Here is a 22554-nt window from a genome sequence, read left to right as displayed (position 1 = left end):
TGGATTTAAGTGTGTTAATTATCAGGTTCTCACACTAAGTCATAACACACACTTTAGCTGTATTAAAGAACTTATAACTTTATTTTATCTATTTATTATAATTAATTTTCCACTTTTATTTTATGTTTTGATGAACAAAAACCTAATTTAGTTTAAGTTACAAAAGTTGTATTTAAAATTTATCATTTAAAAAGACTTAACCACTTAAGAAAACAAATACTTAAATCTTATTTTTAAAATATAGGAAAACGCAACTATAATTATTAAATTTAATTCTTATAACTATAATTACTAAATATGTGAAAGACTCGTTCAATATAAAAGAAAAAACCATTATATATATATCAGGAACCAAAGATAAGTTGAAATCATGAGACTTCCCTAGAAAAAATTAAAATGATATTAAGTAAAAACTTTTGTTTTTAGAAAATAAAGTCATCATAAAAAATGCAACTTCATAAATATAAAATAAAAAAACAGAAATCTTGATTTAAATGACGATGAGGAATTACAATTTGCTTAAAATTACTGAAATCCATAAAAATTTTGCACATGGATGCAGAAACCTGAATTCTTGGGATGGAAAGTCTAAGCACTGAACCCATTGGCCATTGATATTTCCTTCTGGAACATTAAACCGGTGATTTGCTGTTGGTCGTGAATATAAACTATTCTAATTTTAAAAAATAGAAGTTGAAAGGAATTGAATGTCCAACCAACCCTTCGTAAAGTAAGGTAATTATTTTACTTTCTTTTTTCCACGACGTATGATGTCTTTATTACACGGATAGGAATTGCTACAACTCAACTTTTAAATATAAAGGAGACAGCTACCGAAAAAAGACCCCAAAGCAAAAGTCAGCCTCCTGCAAAATTTTCCACTATAAAAGTCCCTTTGAAGCCTCTAACTCTTAGGAGAGTATACATTATGGAGATTGACATTTGAGACTCAGGTTACGACATTGAATCCTAAAAAGAAAAAACAGAAAGATGGGTGTGATATCGCAATTATTACCTAGCAAGGCACATGTACAAGATTTCGAGTCAGTGTCCTGCCTCACTAAAGATTAACTAGCGCTCCCACTTATTCCACTTCAAATATGCTTCTTTGGTGTTTCAGTGTCGGTTAAACAACAAGATATTGGTTTGGCTAGTTTCACTGGGGATTTACTGCTGCCATCGTGTACTTGTAACATTTGTCCCAGAATCTTCTTATCAAGGATCAACTGGCTCTGGTTCAGCTTCATCTGCAAGGGCTGGTTCAGCTTCATCTGAAAGGGCTGGTTCAAGATCATTGTCGTCATCTGCAAGGACATAAACTGCTGCTGTTCTAGAAGGTGCATAGACGAGAAAGGATCGAGGTCGGTCATCATACCATCCTTCCTGTAAAATCACAAGAAAATTTACCGAGATAGTCAAAGCACTAAAATCAGGTCTGCAAGTGTGTGAAAGAACAAGCATAGGAAAATACAAACTAGAGACAACACAACTAGAGAAGTCTCAGACACAAGTTTAGAGAAGTCTCATACATTAGTGAAGTACTCAGCAGAGTGGTTGAGCCTATTGAAGCCACCAAACAAGGCATCATCTGAATCCAAAACAATCTGGACAAAGGAAAACATAATCCATTATGAAACAAATTCTCTAACATCGGAAAAGAAAAGGAGAAAATAAACTTAATGTTGGTCATAAACTATGTATGATAGTATCCACTACATGCAGATGTCATACCTTATATTTCCCAGGGGTTGAGCAGCCAACTCTGTAATCTGAATAGCTGTTATGCCAATGAAAATTGAAGACAAAGACGAGGTTGCCCCTTTCAAAGATTATAACTTTGTCACCTTCATTTTTCCGTGAAATATATTGGTGTTCAGCAGTCATGAACTGAGACAAAAAATTAAGTACAGTTAACGAACATAGGTTAAGTATATTATTGTTATTATGATTATGAGGTACTACATACTTATATTTGTTATCTCTAATGATGAGCAATTGCCGTAAAAGATTTCATTAGGATAATTCATTGACTAGGAAATAAGAGACATAAAGATACGAATGCTTACACCAAACTTTTCTTCTAAAAGCTGCATGGCTCGATCAAATTCTTGCATTCCTTGATATCTTAAATAATCCGCATCTCCCTGATTAAGCAATACAAGATGAATTTTGTAACTTTTGAACAATGAATTATTTTTTCTTCTCTATTCCGTTAATAAGTATATGGAAGTTTTGTTTGATGTCAAGGTAATGCATGATAGAAAACAAAACAAAACATATATTTTGATGTTTTGCCTACAAAACTAAGATTCTATCAGATTCATCATAATCTTTATTGGATATTTCAGGAAACTAGTTTCATTTTCTTACTCCATGTCCATGTGTTTAACTGTTAACAATTTCATTTGATTTTCGTAGCATGCAATGTTAGAGATGTTCACATCACAGCCAATTCATATTATTTCCTCCATTACTCCATGTATTTCAAAGGTTCAAATATATTATATTCAGTAACTGTCACTAAATCAGTTTGGTGATTTTCAGGAAGAAAGAAACATGGTCTATATTTCGATGAAGAGGGATCCATACTGTTCGATAACAGTTTGTAAAAAGACGGAAACAATCTACAATAGCAAAGATGCAAACAATCAACAATAGCAAAGATGCAGAAAGAGAACAACTTTTCCATAACCACTGCTTATACTCATGAAGACAATAAAAGCAAAACAAATAAAATAAAGACTAATCAACCAAGATGACAAAATGGGAAGACAAAAAGCTAATGAAAAATACGAATCATTACATAACTTAATCTAACTGCCACCAACAAATAAAATACTTGGAACTCAGAATATTTGAACAAAAATTATCCTGTAAAAAATACATTAAGCCTAAAAGAAAGAATAGGGATGAAGAAAGAAAAAGTTGCATGGTACTCATTCCTCTAATGTTCAAACATGTATAGAAAAAGATCAGTATAGTTTATAATTCATCAATAATATGATGAACACATTTTGCATCAACGCAGTGCTCATCTAACTGAAATCTTATAATAAATAAATACTAAATAGTGGTAATATAAATTAGTAATTGCACAGGTCCAAGAACTTACCAAGTCAAATCTTCGCCTGCATTTATCATAACTGTAGTTGTTCCCTGGAATTACCGAGCCATTAGGAAGTTGTTGTTCACCTCTTGGAAAATCAATCCACTCTGAACAGAGCAATAACAAGTGAGAAAAACTTAATTTGAAAACTTAAAATCCAACTAGTCATGTAATTATTGAATCTCTACAGAATAATGTTTTGGTAATCAAATATGCTTACCAGGATGGCCAAACTCATTCCCCATAAAATTCAAATACCCTTCACCACCAAGTCCCATGGTAATAAGCCTAATCATTTTGTGTAATGCAATACCACGATCTATACGAGGTGTAGATGGCCTGTCTAACGCCATGAAGTCATACATATCCTGAAGAAGGCAACATAATATTAGTAAAATATAAATGTTCAGTTGCAAACTGCATTCATACACTTTATACAGCAGAAACAAGTGTCCTTAAATGATTCAACAGAAGCAAAGAACCAAAAGAATTCAAGAAACAGCCAGAGAGTCGGGCCATGTTATATCTCTAAACTGATACTCAACATCAGAAGCTGATTGCAAATGCATACGAGAAATTTCCATAAGATTTATAATAGTCAAGTAATGTAAATAAGCACTTCAATTCATCATGCAGTTTCAAATAGGTGAGAAACAATATATAGAAGAAACAAACACCTTGTCCATCAACCAAAATGCAATTGTCTTGTCACCAACCAAGGCCTGATCATGACTCTCAGCATAAGCTACACATTTTTCCAGCCATCTTCTGTTTGTTAGTGTGTGGACAATATCACCCATTTTCCAGTCCTCATCTTTCTTCCTACACACAAAGGACAGCACTGAAATCAAACATGGATTTCTTTTCACACTAATATACAATGAAGCTCATCCAAATGGGTTTATAACACAATATGCTGTATCTGTGCTCAAAAGTAAAGGTTACTTGAGAATCTCAATCCACTTGTCTGCAATGGCCATTTGCAGGCGATAATCAAAACCAACCCCACCATCTTGTGTAGGAAGGCAGAATGTTGGCAGTAAAATCTGGAAATTTAGAAACAGAATTTGAAACCAAACTTTGCTTAGAAATTAAATTGTGCATGAAATTATTACAACAAAGAACAAGAAAGCTAAATTGAAAATTAAACATTACAGCAAAGAAGATGAGTGCATCAACCGTAAACTCCATTTTCTGTACTGTGATTCTTGTTTCTCTGTTTTGGACAGCCGTGAAACTTTCAAGCTTTGAACAATAAAAACATTCACCCAAATGCATCAAAGAAAACTAAATGAAGAAAGGAGAATAACACTAACACAGCCGTGACTATTCAACACAAATGAAAAGAAATGAAACACTTCAAAAATGAAATTACAAAGCTTCAAATTACAATAACAACTTGCACAAACAGAATACAGAGTGCAGTTTATAGAATACAAAGATGATAACAGCAGATGAATAAAAGCTTAAATGGAAAAGTGTACAAAACCGAAGGAGAAGGCACCAAGAACTTCAAGCTACATCACCCTCCATCTTTCCAGTACTTTTTTTTTCTCAGTGAAAGATAATAATGCCTCTCAAGGTGGCGGCTGGGTCTTAACTTCCCAAAAATGAAAGATGACTTGTGCCCTTTTTCTCGCCCATTCCTCTGGACCAACTTTCATTTGGCTTCTTCGTGCACCTCCCTCTTTTCAACGCAACATCTGCTGCTGTGTGCTTCTTCTTTCTTCACGCACCACCTAAGAAAGCTGCCATGGACGCTCACGTTTCTGGATCAGTGCTGGATGCACCCCCAAAACTGCTTCCCAGGCCTTGGGCCGTGGTGGGCCTCACTGGACAGTGCACCCCTACATTGTTGGATGCGTGTGGAGTGTGCTGGACGTGTGCTTACTTCTTTTGCCACCTAAGAAAGCTGCCCATCACACCCTTGCTTGCTGGATGCCACCTCCTAAGTGTGGGCCGTGTGAAAATTACATTCTAATATAACCATAAACATAACACTTGTCTGAAAATTACATTCTAATATAACCATCTTCTTCATTAAATACAATGGCATTACAAACACAATCTCATTACAATTTAAGTAACTTCTTCACAATTTAACTAAGTTCTTCATCACAAAATGTAACTGATACAACACTTCAACTAAACCCTAAACATAACACATACAAAGACGATATTAATCAACCCCATCAAACATAACATCCAGATGAAGACCTTCTCCCTTCTCTGACAAACCAAAAGTGATTTTTCCAAATTCATAATCCTTCTCCTTTGCCACCCAATTGTAGTATCCCTTTCATCAACATTATCTTCACTGGCCCATTTGAAGAAATTACATCCTCGCACTTCTTCATTTCGACTACGCTGTACAAAACAATAAACCAAAATCATCTCAGGCAAAACCAAATAAATGTATCCGAAAATAAAAAACACCACCAAGGGAAGAAACCTTGTAATTAGGGCAGCCCCAAAAAGGCTTGCCTTGGTTCTTAGCAGTTTTCGCGACTCTCAATACGGCAAGCTCTCCACAATAGCATATTTGTGTGCCAAGCATTCCTCTTGATGAAGCACCACGACAGCTCCCCCGTGAGCAAGACGAACAGTCATTCGTTGACATTGCGTCGTCGTCCACACCAACAAAACAACCCCAGCCCCAAAAATGAACCACAATCAGAGAAGACAACAGGGATACGACACCCACCTCAGACGAAGCAAACAACGAAGGGCACCCCACCTCTGCGATCTTCTTCACCTCAGAAAACAACAATAGTTACTCAACATAGGGCACCCACTTCACACCAACCAAACAACGAAGGCCACCCCCACCTCAGTTCATCTCTTTCACCTCTGCTGCTACCTACCTGTAAAAAAAACCCTAATTAGCCCTCTTCAACGTTACGAAAATAAAACCCTAGTTTTTTTCCCCAATTTTAAAAACGTGACCCCATTTCAAATTCCCAAATCAGCCTGCCACGTCAACTCAGTTAAGCAACCTCAGTGCCACGTTCGCAAAAATCACATACACAGTCAGAAAAACGTTATCAATTATAACGGCGTTAGGTGGGTAGGATTCAATTGATACAAATTTCAAAACATAGGTATCAAATGCCTACATTTTTAAAACTGGGTACTAAATTGCAAATTACCTCCCAACATGGGGACTAAGTAGGTAATTAAGCCTAATATTTATTAAGTTTTTTTTAAACGGTCTCACGACTTATATGATCTTATAAATACAATTAATATTTCTTAATGAATACTCATTTGATAATAATTTATAGATCCTAAATTCTTTTACTAACTATAGTATTGGAAAGTCTTTTTGTTGGTAGATCTTCCTTTAAGCAACAAGTATTAGTAGTTGTTGATGAATTATCAGGCGATTTTGTTTTTAGTCCCTGCTCAGAACTTTGATGGTTTTTAGTCCTTATAGTTTTGAAACTCTGAGTATTAGTCCTTAAAAATGGACGGTGTTAAGTTTTTGTGGATGTGGCAAACGGAGATGCCACGTGATCACTGATCTCTCTGCTTCACTCTCTGCCACGTGGGATGTTTAACTGTTGAACTGAGATTAAGTCAGTTAATTACGTTGTTGATTGAAATTAGATATAGGGTTCAGAATTTGTCAAAAGTAAATATTTGAATTGGGGGGAAAACGTAGTTTTACTGGAAGCATTGTAGTGGAAACCTTTGACAGGAAGCATTGTATCTTGGTTGTCCTTGCGGTGGTGGTTGCGGTGGTCGTTCCGGTGGTCGTCAAAGACAAGCGTAAAGACAAGCGTAAAGGTAAGTTAAGCTATTGTTTTTGTGTTTCGGTTATGGTTGTTCCAATTTGTGCGTAAAGCGTTGATGTGTGAATGTAGGTCTAGAAATGGTTTTCGACATTTCTTTGCATCACATGGGGAAGTTTGTTAGTAATAAGGGGCTACAGTATGTTGGAGGAGAGATACACGTGATCAAAGGAGTTGATCCGGATCGTTGGTCATATTTTGAAGCGGTTGGAATAATTAAAGAATTTAAGTATGATGCAGACTTCAAACTTTGGTGGAAGGGGTCCAAACAAAGGCTGATGAATAATGTCAGATTGTTGAGTGATGACAGTGAAGCACTGTACTTGGCTAATTATGCAGAGGAGAATAACAAAGAGGTAGAAATTTATGTTCAACATGTTCCTAGTGAGGCAGTGGAAGTTCACTTTCTTAGTTGTGGTGAAGTGGCTGAGGAAGTGGAAGAGGGTGATGTTGAAAAAGGAAACATAGACACCGAGGAAGTGGTTTCCAAAGTGGATGAGATTGTACAAGAGGTGGAATGGGTCTAGAAGAGGGTGAGGAAGACTGTGATGGTGGTCATGAACAGTAGGAGGTTGATAAGGGTGAGGAAGACTGTGATGGTGGTCATGAACAACAAGAGGTTGAAAAGGGTGAGGAGGAAGAGTGTGATGGTGGTGAGGAACAACAAGAGGTTCAAATGGGTGAGGAAGAAGAAGAGTTTGGTGGTGGTCATGAACAGCAACAGGTTCAAATGAGTCAGGAAGAAGAGTGTGATGGTGATGATGAGCATGAAGAGGTTGAAATGGGTGAGGAAGAAGAAGAGTGTGATGGTCATGATGAACATGAAGATGTTCAAATGGGTCAGGAAGAACAAGAGTTTGTTGGTGGTGATGAATATGATTATCTTGGGGAAGAAGAGGAAGGGGGGAATGTTGTTGAGAGGGAAGTAGAAGCTTCAGCTGAAGAATGTATGGATGACAGTGAAGAAGACAGAATGGCTAATGAAGATGATGGGTTTGATGTTCAGAATGATAGGGTGGACCAATTTCGGAGAAACATTAATCCAGTTTTGGATAGGTGGAATAGAATGAAAAAGAAGAAGAAATGTGTCCGTAGAAGAGGCAATGTTGGGGAAGGTTCATTTTTACTGAATGAAGAAGTTGGAGATCATGAGATCAATGAAGAATACAACAGTGATGAATTGGATTCAAATGTAGATAGTGATGAGGATGTGAGGTCAAAGGGGAAATTTAAAAAGTTTAGAAAAGATGATATGAACAAGAACTTCAGATTTGAATTGGGGATGGAGTTCTGTTCTTTAAAGGAATTCAAAAATGCACTATTGGAGCATAGTGTATTAAATGGAAAAGAGGTTAAGTTTGTGAAGAATGACCTGAACAGAGTAAGGGCAGTTTGTAAAAACAAATGTGGTTTTCTGATTATGGCTAGCAAGGTAGGAGGGAAGCAAACATTTAGGGTGAAAACATTGGTTGGACGACACAGTTGTGGAAGGACCTTTGGAAACAAAAGTGCAAATGTGAACTGGATTGCACAAGTATTAGTAGATAGGTTTGTAAATGTGGCTAACATGACTGTCAACCAAATAATTGATGACATTAAGAAGTCATTCAGTGTCGGAATCACTGCTTGGAAAGCTGGAAAGGCAAAGCAAATTGCCTTGGATTCTTTGGTTGGTGATGGAGAGCGACAATATGGTCGTGTATATGATTATGTGGGTGAATTGCTAAGAGTGAAGGCTGGAACATTTAAAATTAAAGTCAATCAACCCCAACCAAGTTTGCCTCCAAGATTTGGCTCATTCTATATGTGTTTAGAGGGCTGTAAGCAAGGCTTCTTAGGAAGTTGCAGGCCCTTCATAGGGGTAGATGGTTGTCATCTGAAGACAACATATGGGGGTCAGCTGTTGGTGGCAGTGGGCAGAGACCCAAATGACCAATACTTCCCACTAGCTTTTGTTGTGGTTGAAAATGAATGCAAAGAGAGTTGGAGATGGTTTTTGACACTACTACTGGAAGATATTGGAGGAATTGATTGTCAACGTTGGGTTTTCATCTCTGATCAACAAAAGGTATCTTCATTTTAATATTTCCCTATTTTTATACAGTAGCAATTGGAATACTTACTATTGAGCAAGACCTTTTCTGAATTGCAGGGACTAATGACAAACTTTTATGATTTGCAGGGACTAATGACAGTTTTTTATGAGATCTTGGAAGGAGTGGAACATAGATTGTGCTTAAGGCACTTGTATAACAATTACAAGAAGAAGTTTGGTGGAGGAGTGCTTATTAGAGATCTTATGATGGGGGCTGCAAAAGCCACATTCAAACAGGATTGGGAAAAGAAAATGGGTGAGTTGTCCAATGTTAACATTGATGCTTACAATTGGTTGCTATCTATTCCAACTAATCGTTGGTGTAAACATGCATTTAGTAGTTATCCTAGATGCGATGTCTTGTTAAATAATTTGTCTGAGTCATTTAATAGTACAATTTTACTAGCTAGAGACAAACCTATCATAACTATGATGGAATGGATTAGAACTTACATTATGAGGAGGTTTGCAACACTTAGAGAAAAAGCAAAGACATATACAGGACTTGTGATGCCTAAACCACGAAATAGGCTTGCTGGGGAAGTTGAGAAGAGTGGAAATTGGATTCCAACTTGGGCAGGGGGAGCAAAATTTGAAATCACTCACGGGTTTACTATGGATAAATTTGTAGTTGACCTTAGTAACCATTCATGTAGTTGTTACTTTTGGGATTTGGTAGGAATTCCTTGTAGGCACGTTGTGGCTGCCATCAATTACAAACAAGAAAACCCTGAAGACTATGTACATCCTTATTACAAGAGAGAGGCTTATGACACTTGTTATGGCCCTGAGATTGTTCCAATCAATGGACAACAATTGTGGTCTACTTCTGAATTTGGTCCCCTACTGCCTCCAATTTATAAAACACCCCCTGGGAGGCCTAAAAAACTAAGAAGAAGGGAGGTTGATGAATATGTCACTCATACAAAATTATCAAAGAAGAATCTTCTTATGAAGTGTAGCAGCTGCAATGAATTTGGTCATAATGTAAGAACATGTAAAAGGGCAAACAAAAAGGTACAAAATCAATCTTTTACAACTTCACTTATTTACACATTCAAACTTATTTACAATCTTACAATTGCAATGTTGCTTACTTCCATTTACAGAACACAAGGGCCACTTCCAGTACAGGAGGATTTGGCAGCACAAGGGCCACTTCCAGTGCAGGAGGTTCTCAACCACAACCACCTCCATCAACGTCAGAAGGAGGACCAACATCAACAAGGGGAACAACAACTGGCAGTGAAGCAGGAGCTGCATCAAGTCACCAAGGAGGAGGAACATCAAAACGGGGAAGAAGAAGTGCCAGTGGAGCAGGACCTGCATCAAGGCACGAAGGTGGAAGAAGAACATCCTCAAGACTAGCTGCACAACATCTAGGATCCCAAGCTAGTACCAATTGAAGAATTATTGTAGCCAAAACCCTTTATTGTATTGAATTTTGTAATTCACAGTGACCCACTAAGGGAACAATTATAGTACTGGCTACAGTGGTTGGTGTGGTTGCTTTTAATATTTTTTGTAGTGGAAAGGGACCACTAAACTTATGTTATTTAATAGTATGTGACCACTTCATTTTCAAAGGGACATATTCCATCTTTGCATAATGTCAAGTTAACTTTATTTATTCCAAGTCCACATTTACAGATACTCTGCCTGTGTTGTGACCACTTCATTTTCAAAGGGACCACTAAACTTCGAGTTGCTTTCTTATGCTGTGAACTGTTTTCTTTATTAACATAAATCAATATACCAGTAACAGTGGAATGTTAAAGGGAAAACAAACAACAACATAAACAATTTCCAGACAATCCTCATTTTATTGAACCATAATTCTTAGTTACAATTCATCTTTAACAAAAACATAATACAAAAGAAAATTGTTAACGCCCATGACAAGATAAACAACAACAACATCATTTTTCCAACTTTCTTCTCTTCTTCTAATTTCCTTTTCAACTTGTCGTTCTTCTTCCTTAGATCCAATACGAGTTTTTCATTTTCCAAACACATTTGAAGTTCTTCACGTTTTCTTTCAAAGCTTCCTTCAGTTTCACAAACTCCTTCATCATGCCATTCAAAGTAATTACAACTTGAATTACTCTGCAATCAAAACAACACAGGATTAATTCAAAATTCAGCAAATGAAATGAAATATTTAATCACTTACTGCCCAATTTCTACATCTATAAAACAATCTTCCTTTGTTCTTCACAGTAGTTGCCTTCAAAACCAACAATGTTTCACCACAACCACACAATTTAGAAGGTAGCCGTGAAGATGATCCACAGCTTTGCGACTTAGACGAACCAATTGACCTTCGCGTCCAACCATTTCCTCCACTGTCACCACCTTTCATTTCACTACAAGAAAACAATCCCTTCATCAGCTTTGGTGCCCACAAAAACCCTATATCCCAAATCGTCATATTCACACGAAGAACAGAAGAAGACCAAAACCAAAACATACGAACTTACCTCAACAATACCAACTCCAACCTTCAGATGTACCCAACTTCTTTCTCCTCAGCTGCAGCCACGAAGAACAACCAAACTTCTTCAAATCTCATTTATAAAAGATCACGAAGTGCTTAACTGACTTAATCTCAGTTCAACAGTTAAACATCCCACGTGGCAGAGAGTGAAGCAGAGAGATCAGTGATCACGTGGCATCTCCGTTTGCCACATCCACAAAAACTTAACACCATCCATTTTTAAGGACTAATACTCAGAGTTTCAAAACTATAAGGACTAATAAAAACCATCAAAGTTCTGAGCAGGGACTAAAAACAAAATCGCCTGATAATTCAGGGACTAAAAACATATTTAACCCTTTTGAATATCATTCTTTACAAAAATCGAGGTTAACTAATTCATATCATTCTTTACAAAAAATTTTAAGGTTAGTTTCTTTTATATTGATATATTTTTCTTCCAGAAAAAAATATTTCTTTTCATATAGTTTACCTTAAACGTTTGTTAATATATGACTTTCCATCAAAAAAATATCTCTTTGTGATTTATGTTAAATATATTAAAAACTATCTATGAAATTATTCTAAATATACAATTAAATATCATATTTATAATAGAAAAATATGAAATAAATCTAAATATAAATAAAAATAATAATAAATTCACTAAATATAAAAGATAAAAGATAATATTTCTAATTTTACCTTAAGTTTGTGGATAAACTAAGTATATTATCAATATAATCGAGTGACACCAATAATTTTTGAAAAGTTTTTAACGCATTTTTTTAAAATATTATTTTCTAATTTAAACTTAATAAAGAATTAATTTTTTTTAATATTTTAATTAAATTTTTTAAATTTTGAGAACATTTTAACTTACTTTTATTGTAAAATTGAAAAAATAGTTTAGTTTGTTTTATATAAGTTATTATTTTAATAATTATTATTACATATAAAAATATTAAAACAAAATCATTATTTATTATTAAATTTTTAACTAAAAAGAAAATTTTAAAAAATATGTTAAACAATTTTCGAAAATTCGAATTTTGAAAACTGTTTATATTTTATATTACTCTTATTATTTCTTTTATTATTATTTTTATTATTCTCATTATTATAATTATCATAGTAATAATTAAAATAATAGCATAGATTAAATTATATTAAAATAAACTAAATACTTTTTAAATTTTATAATAAAAGTAATTTAATTTTTTTTAAATTCAAAAAATATTAAAATTAATTGATTATTTTTTAAAATTTAGATTAAAAAGTAAAATTTTAAAAATTTGTTAAATTAAAAAAATTATTAAAATAAATTAATTATTATTAAAAATTAAATTAAAAATAAAATTTAGAAGAAATATGTTAAACAGTTTTCAAAAACTATTTAACTCTTCAGCTACCTAGATACAATCTACAATATATTTATAAATTTGAAAATGTGTTTAAATTAAAAAAAAATTAGAATATAAAATATGATTTCAATTTATGTAACATCCCATTTTTAATAGTAAAATACTACTAAAATGAATATTACATAGGTTTAAACCCTCCCTCAAGTTTGTATGGAAATCTCATTTGGGTCCTCAAGTTTTCATCTGTCTTAATTGGATCATATTTTTTGTAAAAATGAGCACATTGTACCATAACCGTTAAATTGTAACAAACGGCGTTAGTTAGTGCTGACGTGTTACATAATTAATACGCTGATGTCAAAATATTTTATTACGTGGAATTTTTATTTAATTTGAGAGATTATGACATGGCAACCTTTGGTCGTTCTCTTCTTCTTCGTTTTGATCTTTTATCTGGGGTAAGGAAAGTGCTCGCGATGGTGCAACCAAATGGCATTTACGGTGAAGCTTTTTATTTATTATATTTAATTTTATTTTATTTGCTTTGCATTTGGAAGTGCGTTGAAATTTTTTTATTCTACATTTATTATATTTGATTGTTTTTTAATTTTATTTGCTTTTTATATTTTTTTTATTAGTTTATTTAAATATTAAATTGTTTTTAATTAATTTGTTGTATTTTTGTGATCTTTTTAAACTTTTTATATTGAATTGTTAACATTTTTTTAATTTTTATTATATTGATATTTATTTAAATATTATTTATAATATAATTAATTTTAAATTTATATTTGTTTGTTAATATGTAATGTTTTTGAAATTATCTATTTATTTAAAAGATATTTATTATGCGTAATTTTTAGTTTTTAAACTGATAAAAAAAATAAAAAACAAATCAAATTCAAAAAATAGTAAATCAAAACAAAAAGCGAGAAAAAAAATTCACCGCATTTCCAGTTACGTCCAAATGAACCGCACTTCCAAGTGCGGTTACGCAATTTCAACTGCGGTGCCGTATGAATAAAAATACAACAAATTAATTTCAACCGCACTTCCAAATGCAAAGCAAATAAAATTAAATTAAATATAATAAATAAAAAGCTTCACCGCACTTTCAAGTGCGTCAACTGCATTTTGAACTGCGTGCATGATTTACTACACTTCCAACTATACTTAGATTATTTCAAATTACAGCCGCACTTCAAAGTACGGATAACTGTGCAACTTCATCCAAATAAAAACAGTCAAAATATTCTATATGTCATGACAGAGTAATAGGGACACAAGTGGAATGATACAAAAATTGGGAGGTGCAGGACGAGACTGGTGAGGTGGAGGGAGAAACACTCTCTTTAACTTCACCTAGGCAGTAGCTACTACTATTTAGAGCTTCCTTGCCTGGGTCTCGCTGTCAAATTATTTTTTATTAATATACAAAAATGAAAAGAAAAATAGATAATAATTAGGTATAAAAAGGTGTATCTTGTTCATTTAGCTTATATATACTATTGTAATTAAAATTGTAAGTACAAAATAAAGTACGTATAAATATGCGTGAGTCACCTAGTGGAATGAAAAAGAAATAATAAAAAATTTGAAACTTATTATTGTTGACTTATTATCAATATTAAACAAGTATAACTATTAAGGATATATATATATATATATATATATATATATATATATATATATATAAAAGTTAAATAATCATTTAAAAGATATGAATTTCTCACAAATAAAATGACAAACCGTTTTTTTATCAACTAAATAGGAAAGAAAAATTTTATAAACAATTACATTCAGAATAGATAAATTTCATGTCTAATTTAGGTCTCGATCTCAACATGAAACATAAATTTAAAACGGACTATTTTGAAAGATATACTTCTGGTATATTATAAAGTTTAATATCACTACCTATATACCTAAATGTAAGAGCACAATCAAACATGTATGACATATATAAATTTGATTATTTTAGAACAAAACACAACTCGCAAAATCAATACTATAAACAACTAGCTTAAATGAGTGAAAATTTGTGAGAGGAATAATATGAACAAAGTGGCTTAAATGAGTATGCTATGAACAAAAAATAGACAATGTTAATAACGTGAAAAAATGTGAGTATGAGATACCATGAAAAGAATAATGCTAGAGATATGACTTACTTCTTGGTGGCATCCCATAGTGATTACGTGTTGTGGTGATGTATTACTACATAGAGATGGAGATTTTAAGTTAGTTGATAGATGAAAATGGCAAGGAAAAACATAATGGTAAACACAAGTAATCTTAGGTAAAAGAACAATAGTAGAGTCAATTAGAAAAAAAACATAATTAAAAAGAAATAAGGGTAATACGAGAGAAGATAGAAAAGAACACAAATTCTGATAAAAGTTTCAAACAACTTTTTATATCAAATATTTAGTTTCTAATATAAAAAGAGTAGTGTAGAGAATACTTTTAATGTCTATTACAAAATAGGTTTTTATGTCAGTTTTAAAATTGACATTCATATAGTTTGTATAGAAATTTTTACTTTTTATGTTGCTTATGTTACAAGTGACATAGAAAGTCTCATCCCCATTTCATTATCAAATTATCTATGAAACCTTAATTTCTCCATAGGCGACACTCTAGCCTCATGCTCACCATTGCTAGCATTCAATCACTACTTCACTTTCTTCGCCTCTTTGTTCACATATATGAGGTTTACATTCTCACCAAACATTTCCTCGCCTCCAATGCCACTTTTGTCGTGCACTTCTTTGTCAAGAAGGCCTGAGACTCCAACATTGACATGACTAACATAATAAACAAAATAAACACCAATAACTGACCCAATAAACACAATAATAGATGAGGATTCAAGGTTGACTAGAGTGAAAATGAGAGAACCATAGAGAGCGAGAGCAACAACGAAAGCAAGAATGATGTAGACGAATGTAGTGGCGAGGAGAATGAAAGTTGTGACAATGAGGAACGAAAACGATTAAAGACCACGAGAGGGAGACTTCGACAATGCAACGGGGAGATATCAACGAGGAGAGTGAGGAGAGCGACAATGTGGCGAAAAAGTGAGAATAAGTGAAAAGGAGGAGCAAATTGAGAAAAGTAAAAAAACAATATTTAAGATATTATGTGAGTTATAGTAAAGAACAAACTTTGAAAGTTTTATATTTTATTATAAAATTATCATCGCTTCACTTTTCATATATCTTGATTATAGGTATAATTTTTAAAAAGTTTTCTACTTTATTATGAAATTGCCACCTTATCAACTCTATGTCAGTTTTAGTAACAATCACCATAGAAAGTCTTCTACTATGTTCCGAAGTTATCACCACACTAATTTTTTATGTCAATATTAATGATAATCGACATAGAAAATCTTACCATATTTACAATTTTATCATCATGTCACTTATTATGGGAGATAAATTATAACGAACATGATACGTTATCATGAAATGAAAATACATTTTATGAGTTATCATTTCAATTGAAAAATTGCAATTTATTTTATTGATTATTGGATATTGAATTTAAAATTTTGTAAAATGGCCCGTTTTAATTTACATAAATTATTAAATAAATTATTTTAAATTGTCAAAGATTAATAAATGCAGTGCATCTAACACAGTCTGAAGTTGAACTTCTTTTCCCACTAATAGAATAACTCATCGCTATTAATGCCCAGGGATTCACTTATTCACCAGTAGACTTCTGAAATAAACCAACTTCTTTACAGCTAGTGAATTTGAATTAATTTTGTGCCATAAAAAAATATCACACAAATTGTGTCATAGGTTTTTGATTCCGAAACCTATTGGATAGGGTGGCAACGTTATTTTCGGCAACTTGTTAAAACTGTCAAGAAGAAACCCTTTGTTTATTACAACTTTGCGGTTCTTTTACGGTAGCATTTGGAAATATGTTTCTGGCTAAACTAAAATATTTTATATATAAATTAGGTTAAACAAAAAGTTAGCTAGCTGGCTATAGCCTATAATGAACAACCTCTTGTGTGTTATTAAACTTTTGATATATATAGTACTAAATCTTAATTTGAAGAAACTTTTGTAGTGATGCTGTTTGCACAAATGTGTAAATAAAGGCTTTGGTGCCCCCATTAAATTAAAAAAAAAAATCTTACTAGATTAAAAGCATTTTTCTTTTTTACCTAAATGAGTTTTATATCCATAGCATAACAACGGAACACAAAATAACACGTAAAAATGAAGCAGAAAATGTGATATGGAGGTCCTATCCGGGTTATATTAGTTTCATTTCCAGAACTTTTTCTCTTTAAAAACATTGAAAGAGTGTTTAGAATAAATTTCAAAAGTTAAATTAATTTAATAATTTATGATAGTGTACTATAAATAACATCAGTTCTTGTTTATATTTTAGGTAATTAATGTTGTTTGAATAATAAAAAAACTTTTATACAATAATATATATGTATATAAAAGTATTAAAAAATAATCATACGTGAGATTTATAAAATTAATTTATTTACATTTAAAATGAAATATTTTTTCTTGTTCTCACGTGAATATTCTTTTAGAATAATGTTTGGTGTTAAAGGTGGGTAGGTATTAGTGTGATTGAAGGTGAAAGTACGAATAAGATAATAAGGTTTTAGAGATGATGGAAGGTGTTTTTATTTGAAATGATTGTTTTTAGTTAGAAGAATGAATCTAATGGTAATGTGGTGAAATATTGTGTTGATGTTGGTACGTGTCTCACTTTGATTTTTGTACAGCATAGGAAGCCGCATGATCTATAAGTCATTCTCCAACACATGTTGTCGTTATAGATGCTGGCTTTTGTCAATACATTAAAGCAAAGCATTGTATTGAATTAAGCATTGCCAAGTTGCGCATAATCACAAATCAGAATCTCTCCTTTTGGTTATACACTTTTAGCCATTAGTTTGTGAAGGACATTGATTTTAAAATGCCCTAATCCAACGACACATAAAATAAAGAACACAGTATTCTTAAACCACAACAACGATGTCCTTGTGGTTGGTATCGTTTTAACAATTTCTCACGTAAATGTCAATGGATTTGATATGCTGTTACAGTCGAGTAGTGTTTTATTGTCAACATTCATTGCATCTTTCTCCCAATGTGTGCACTTATATCCATAAACTAAGTGAGTCCATTAATTAATCGCCGTTTTGGGATCAAGCTGGTTTTCTTTCATGCTAGATTTTATTGCAACTTCCATATATTTTTATGCCTTTCAAAGTTCTTGTATTTTAATATATTTTAGGTAATCTATTTATATTTTTATTGGGCTTTTATCAGTTCATGATCCATGAGATAAATTATAAATATGAAGTCAGGACCACAAGCCAGGTATGTTCCACCTACGCATGATTTATTCTACGTTACTCTCAAATACTCAATAGTGATAATCATTCACTAAATATTCAACCAAGAGCCGAGACTCTTCAAATCACACGCAGCGATTCTATATATAAATAATGTTTAATTATTCGTAATCTGTAATTTTGTTTATTTATCTTTTAGATCCAACTTTGTGACGATATATTTTTCAAATATTTAGCTGAAGATCTAACTCGGTTGTTATTGGATTCACACCAATAAAACAAATTCAACTAATTTGTCTTTTTTTTTTCTTTCTTTTTATCAATTTGAGTCTTAAAATACAAGATTTGGCTCGTCTCCATTTTCTCCCAACATCATATTATAATTGCTAACAACTAGAGGTATCAAAATTATTGTTTGTAATAATGTTGGAATGGGACATAATTCACTGTCATTATTGGAGAAATTATATTGAAACCTATTTAAGTATGCCGTATAAATTAACTTACCATAAAGAAGAAAATAAAGATAAAATACTCTAAGTTTACACCCAAATAAACTTTTATATATATATATATATATTGATAAATGTCTGTTATTAGTATTTTATTAATAGAGAGTTCAACTCATAATTTTTCTCACTTTTTTTTTCTAAACTCATCAAATTAACTTTATAATTTAAGAATGTGAAATATTAGTGAAGGAACCAACGGTCTTTCTGATTATTATTCCTATGTCACTTTATAACTCATAAAATAAACTTTAGTTTCATAATTAAAAAAAAAGATAAATAAAAAATTCTATAAAACCAAGTATATAAATTAAATTTATTTCATGCAAAAGGTTTAAAATATTTTTTAATCTCTAATAAATAAAGAGAAAATAGATAATTCATTGTGTTATTATCCAGTAAAACTCATGCATAGCTTTATCCAAACAAACCAAGCATAATAATGAAATATGGGAAACAATTTCTTTCAAGTTTCTTAAAAGTTTAATATATTATTTTTAAATATGTTGTTAAGGGATGTATGTTTAACTAATGAAGTGATAAATTCTTACTTTTTGAAATTTGAAATAATTTCTTTACTTTAAAGCGAAATTTGACCTCACTCAGATTCATTTATTAAGTTCATGAACCTACCGTAAAACCCCAAACCAACTTTATTTCTTTAATTTCAAATTTCTTGTCTCGCCTTAAGTTGCTATTTCTTCTACATTGTCAACAAAGTAAAGCTAAAGGACCACTTCTTTTCTTTTGCCATTTTTTAATAAGGATTAATTAGATCACTTTTTATTGTTTTTGTTTCAAAATTCCAATATTTTACATTTTCGTGCTTCTATTCATTCTCGCAAAAACAAGAAACTCTTGTTAATATTTACTTATTTTTCATTAAATTTCTATTTTACCTTTTTACTTTTTCGTGTTTTTCCATAGTTAGCACTGTTTTTAACCTTTATCTCAAAATCGTGCTGTACCAACTGTACATTTTTCCTTTTATAGGCATCGTACAATGGATTTAAAATCACCACCTGACACATGCAGTCTGCTGGTAGAAAAAAACCAAGACCATGTGAATCTGACACTACATTAAAAATTGTGAAACTTGTTGGTTTTTCTTTCTTTAACTTCACCTAGGCAGTAGCTACTACTATTTAGAGCTTCCTTGCCTGGGTCTCGCTGTCAAATTATTTTTTTATTAATATACAAAAATGAAAAGAAAAATAGATAATAATTAGGTATAAAAAGGTGTATCTTGTTCATTTAGCTTATATATACTATTGTAATTAAAATTGTAAGTACAAAATAAAGTACGTATAAATATGGGTGTGAGGCACCTAGTGGAATGAAAAAGAAATAATAAAAAATTTGAAACTTCAACTAGAACTAATGTAGTACGGAAACGTTGAGGGAATCTATGCATAGTCAAACACTTGAATCATCTACATTTGATTAAGATTATAATAAATTATAAAGGAATTACCTGTTAGATTCTCTAAACTAAACGACACATATTCTACAGATGTTAATCCATATTAATTTAAATGGTCTGGATCTAAGGAAGATTTTCATCAGACACAGTTTCATACATGAACTCGAAAACATTGCCAAACTGCATCTAACATGTCGTTTTTTACCAATGAATCTAAAACCAAACAATAAAAACACCAACTCCTAGTACTACTTTTACGATAAATAAATCATTTTTTCTTTATAATAAAAAACTATTAAAGTTATATTTTAGGTATATATGGCAATTTTGCATGAATTGAATAACACGGTTATTATAATCTTTATAAGCCTTTCATTGAAAATTAAACACAATTGCATAGTCAAAACAGTTAATGAAGTTAGAACAATCTTATATATGTTAGTTTATGATGATAAAATATATTTTTCTTTTCTTTTTTCTTGCCTTTTTTAACACTCATATATATAAGGCTATATAATAATAAAATAGATTTTAAGATGTTAAATTTGGCCATAGAATCACAAAATTGATTATTTTAAAGCTTAATTATATATAGGACAAATTTTTTTAAAACAAAACTGACCGCGTAAACAAAATTTATTTTTAGATTGAAGTTTATTTTTGTAAAAATTAACTCTCTCTTTTTTATTTCTTATCTCTTGCTTTGATAATATATTTATATACGTAAACATAGAAATAGAAACTAAAATCAACTGTACCACTTGAAGTAAAATAGAAAATTAAAGAATTAGTACATGAATATTTTAGATCTTGAATTAATCCTTTTAGAAAGATTAAGACTTAGTTATACTTTAAAATAGTTATGAGTTCAATTTAAATATATTTTGAAAGAGTTATAAAGTCTATATCATAGAGTTTACTTTCGAAACAGAACTCACTTCTATTATTAATAATTACAAGGTGTTTTTGTTTACCCAAAATAAGCATTATCATATGTTTGTCTCGAATTTGGATTGGTATTCTATTTCTTGTTTCTCTGTCAGAAATTTAAGAACACAATCCAGCTGTTGATCAATGCTGGAGAAAGATGAGAACGACCTCAAAGTAAACCCTAATAATTAATTTGTACACAGTTTTATTTAACTTTTCGATCATTGGATATCCTAATGAAACTTGTTTTCATGGCACTTAAACATGAAATTGGACCACTTGCAGAATAATTATTGTACTTAATAGTATAACAGTAAGGGAATACATGCATGCACCTTCATTTATATGGAAGATACTTATGCCACTTGGCACCTCCACATTAAAAGTTTGGTTTAACAAGCTAAAAATATAAACCAAATGCTACCAAGAATTAAAAGCAATTAATTGCGGGCCAAAGAAACAAAGTAGATATTATTTAAGTGACTGTGACTTGCTACATAAAACAAAGTTATACAGCGGGAGACAAAAATATTTGATGATATTTGTTTCAGTTTATATTTACTCCATATGCATAGGATAAATCTTTATTTTTCTAAAAAAAAAATATGTGCATAAATGTAATTAACTATATACATGTAAATTATATATTACAGTGAAACTTCATAATAAATAAAGGCTTTTAGACACTAGTTATTTTATATTTTATATTTACAACACGCTAATTATACCATGATCGAACTATTTTTAATTATAGAAAAACGATTTGGAAAATAAAGGTGAAAAATAAGAAATGAAATAACCAGTTAAAAAATTGATAGTTTATGAATAAAGATTAAAAATAATATTTTTTTAAATCAAATAAAAATTGAAAATTATACTCAAAGGAAATAGAATTAACAATAAAATTAAGTGTTGATAAGATGCATCATTAATCTATAATAGTTGTAATAAATTATAAAACACTCAATTATTTTTAATTTAAAATTTCCAGCTAAGAATACTCTTATTCCGATTGGAGATTCAAACTTAAGGGGTAAATAAATTAAATCATAAATTTTAAGCATAGCCTAAGTGTTCAATTTCGTCGGCTGAACTGATTTATTCTGCAAATAATGTAACTTTAATTTGTTTTTGTTTTTTTTTTTGTTTTTATTTGTTCTAATTGGTTTTGCTATAAATAATGTAACTACATGCAAAGGAGAAAGAATTACATTACATTTAACAAATTATTCCACTGTAAAACCAACCTTGATTAGTAGTGAATCTCTTGATTTGAAGTATCGATACTTTGAGTTTAGAATAAAATAATCTTATATAATTAGCAATATTATCATTAATTCACTTTTTATTTGAATTGGTTATCATTAGCATTATAAAAATATAAATTACAATATAACTACACTAATATTATTTTTTCTATTGGTTATCATCAATAATTAATATTAAATTTAAAAAATAGTGAGTCTCTCACTGACCTCGCTCAAATATTTGATTTATACAATATTTTCAA

At 31.4% G+C, this 22554-nt stretch overlaps 1 protein-coding gene across 4 annotated transcripts; it reads right to left on the bottom strand.

Annotated features, from left to right (window-relative positions):
* Positions 1-710: 710 nt before the first annotated feature.
* LOC148197916 (1,4-alpha-glucan-branching enzyme 1, chloroplastic/amyloplastic-like) lies at positions 711-4734 on the bottom strand. Of its 4 annotated transcripts, none has more exons than XM_088091510.1 (10): positions 4591-4734; positions 4262-4322; positions 4052-4152; positions 3784-3928; positions 3327-3474; positions 3113-3213; positions 2067-2144; positions 1732-1887; positions 1530-1604; positions 711-1383 (listed from the first exon to the last, which is right to left on the bottom strand). In XM_088091510.1, exons 2-10 carry the CDS (start codon positions 4295-4297, stop codon positions 1216-1218), a joined length of 1008 nt encoding a protein of 335 aa, XP_087947636.1. In that variant the 5' UTR covers positions 4298-4322; positions 4591-4734; the 3' UTR covers positions 711-1215. The 4 variants fall into 4 exon arrangements, with proteins under 4 accessions (XP_087947636.1, XP_087947635.1, XP_087947638.1 ...); XM_088091509.1 differs by having other exon boundaries at positions 4262-4351; positions 4591-4731; XM_088091512.1 differs by having other exon boundaries at positions 4596-4725.
* Positions 4735-22554: the final 17820 nt, after the last annotated feature.

The sequence above is a fragment of the Vigna umbellata genome, chromosome 5 (genome assembly GCF_029865625.1).
Source record: "Vigna umbellata cultivar VRB3 chromosome 5, Vumbellata_1.0, whole genome shotgun sequence".
In the NCBI taxonomy this organism is placed as follows: Eukaryota; Viridiplantae; Streptophyta; class Magnoliopsida; order Fabales; family Fabaceae; genus Vigna; species Vigna umbellata.
The sequence above is the reverse complement of the archived record's forward strand: the minus strand, read 5'-3'. Positions and strand labels throughout refer to the sequence as shown.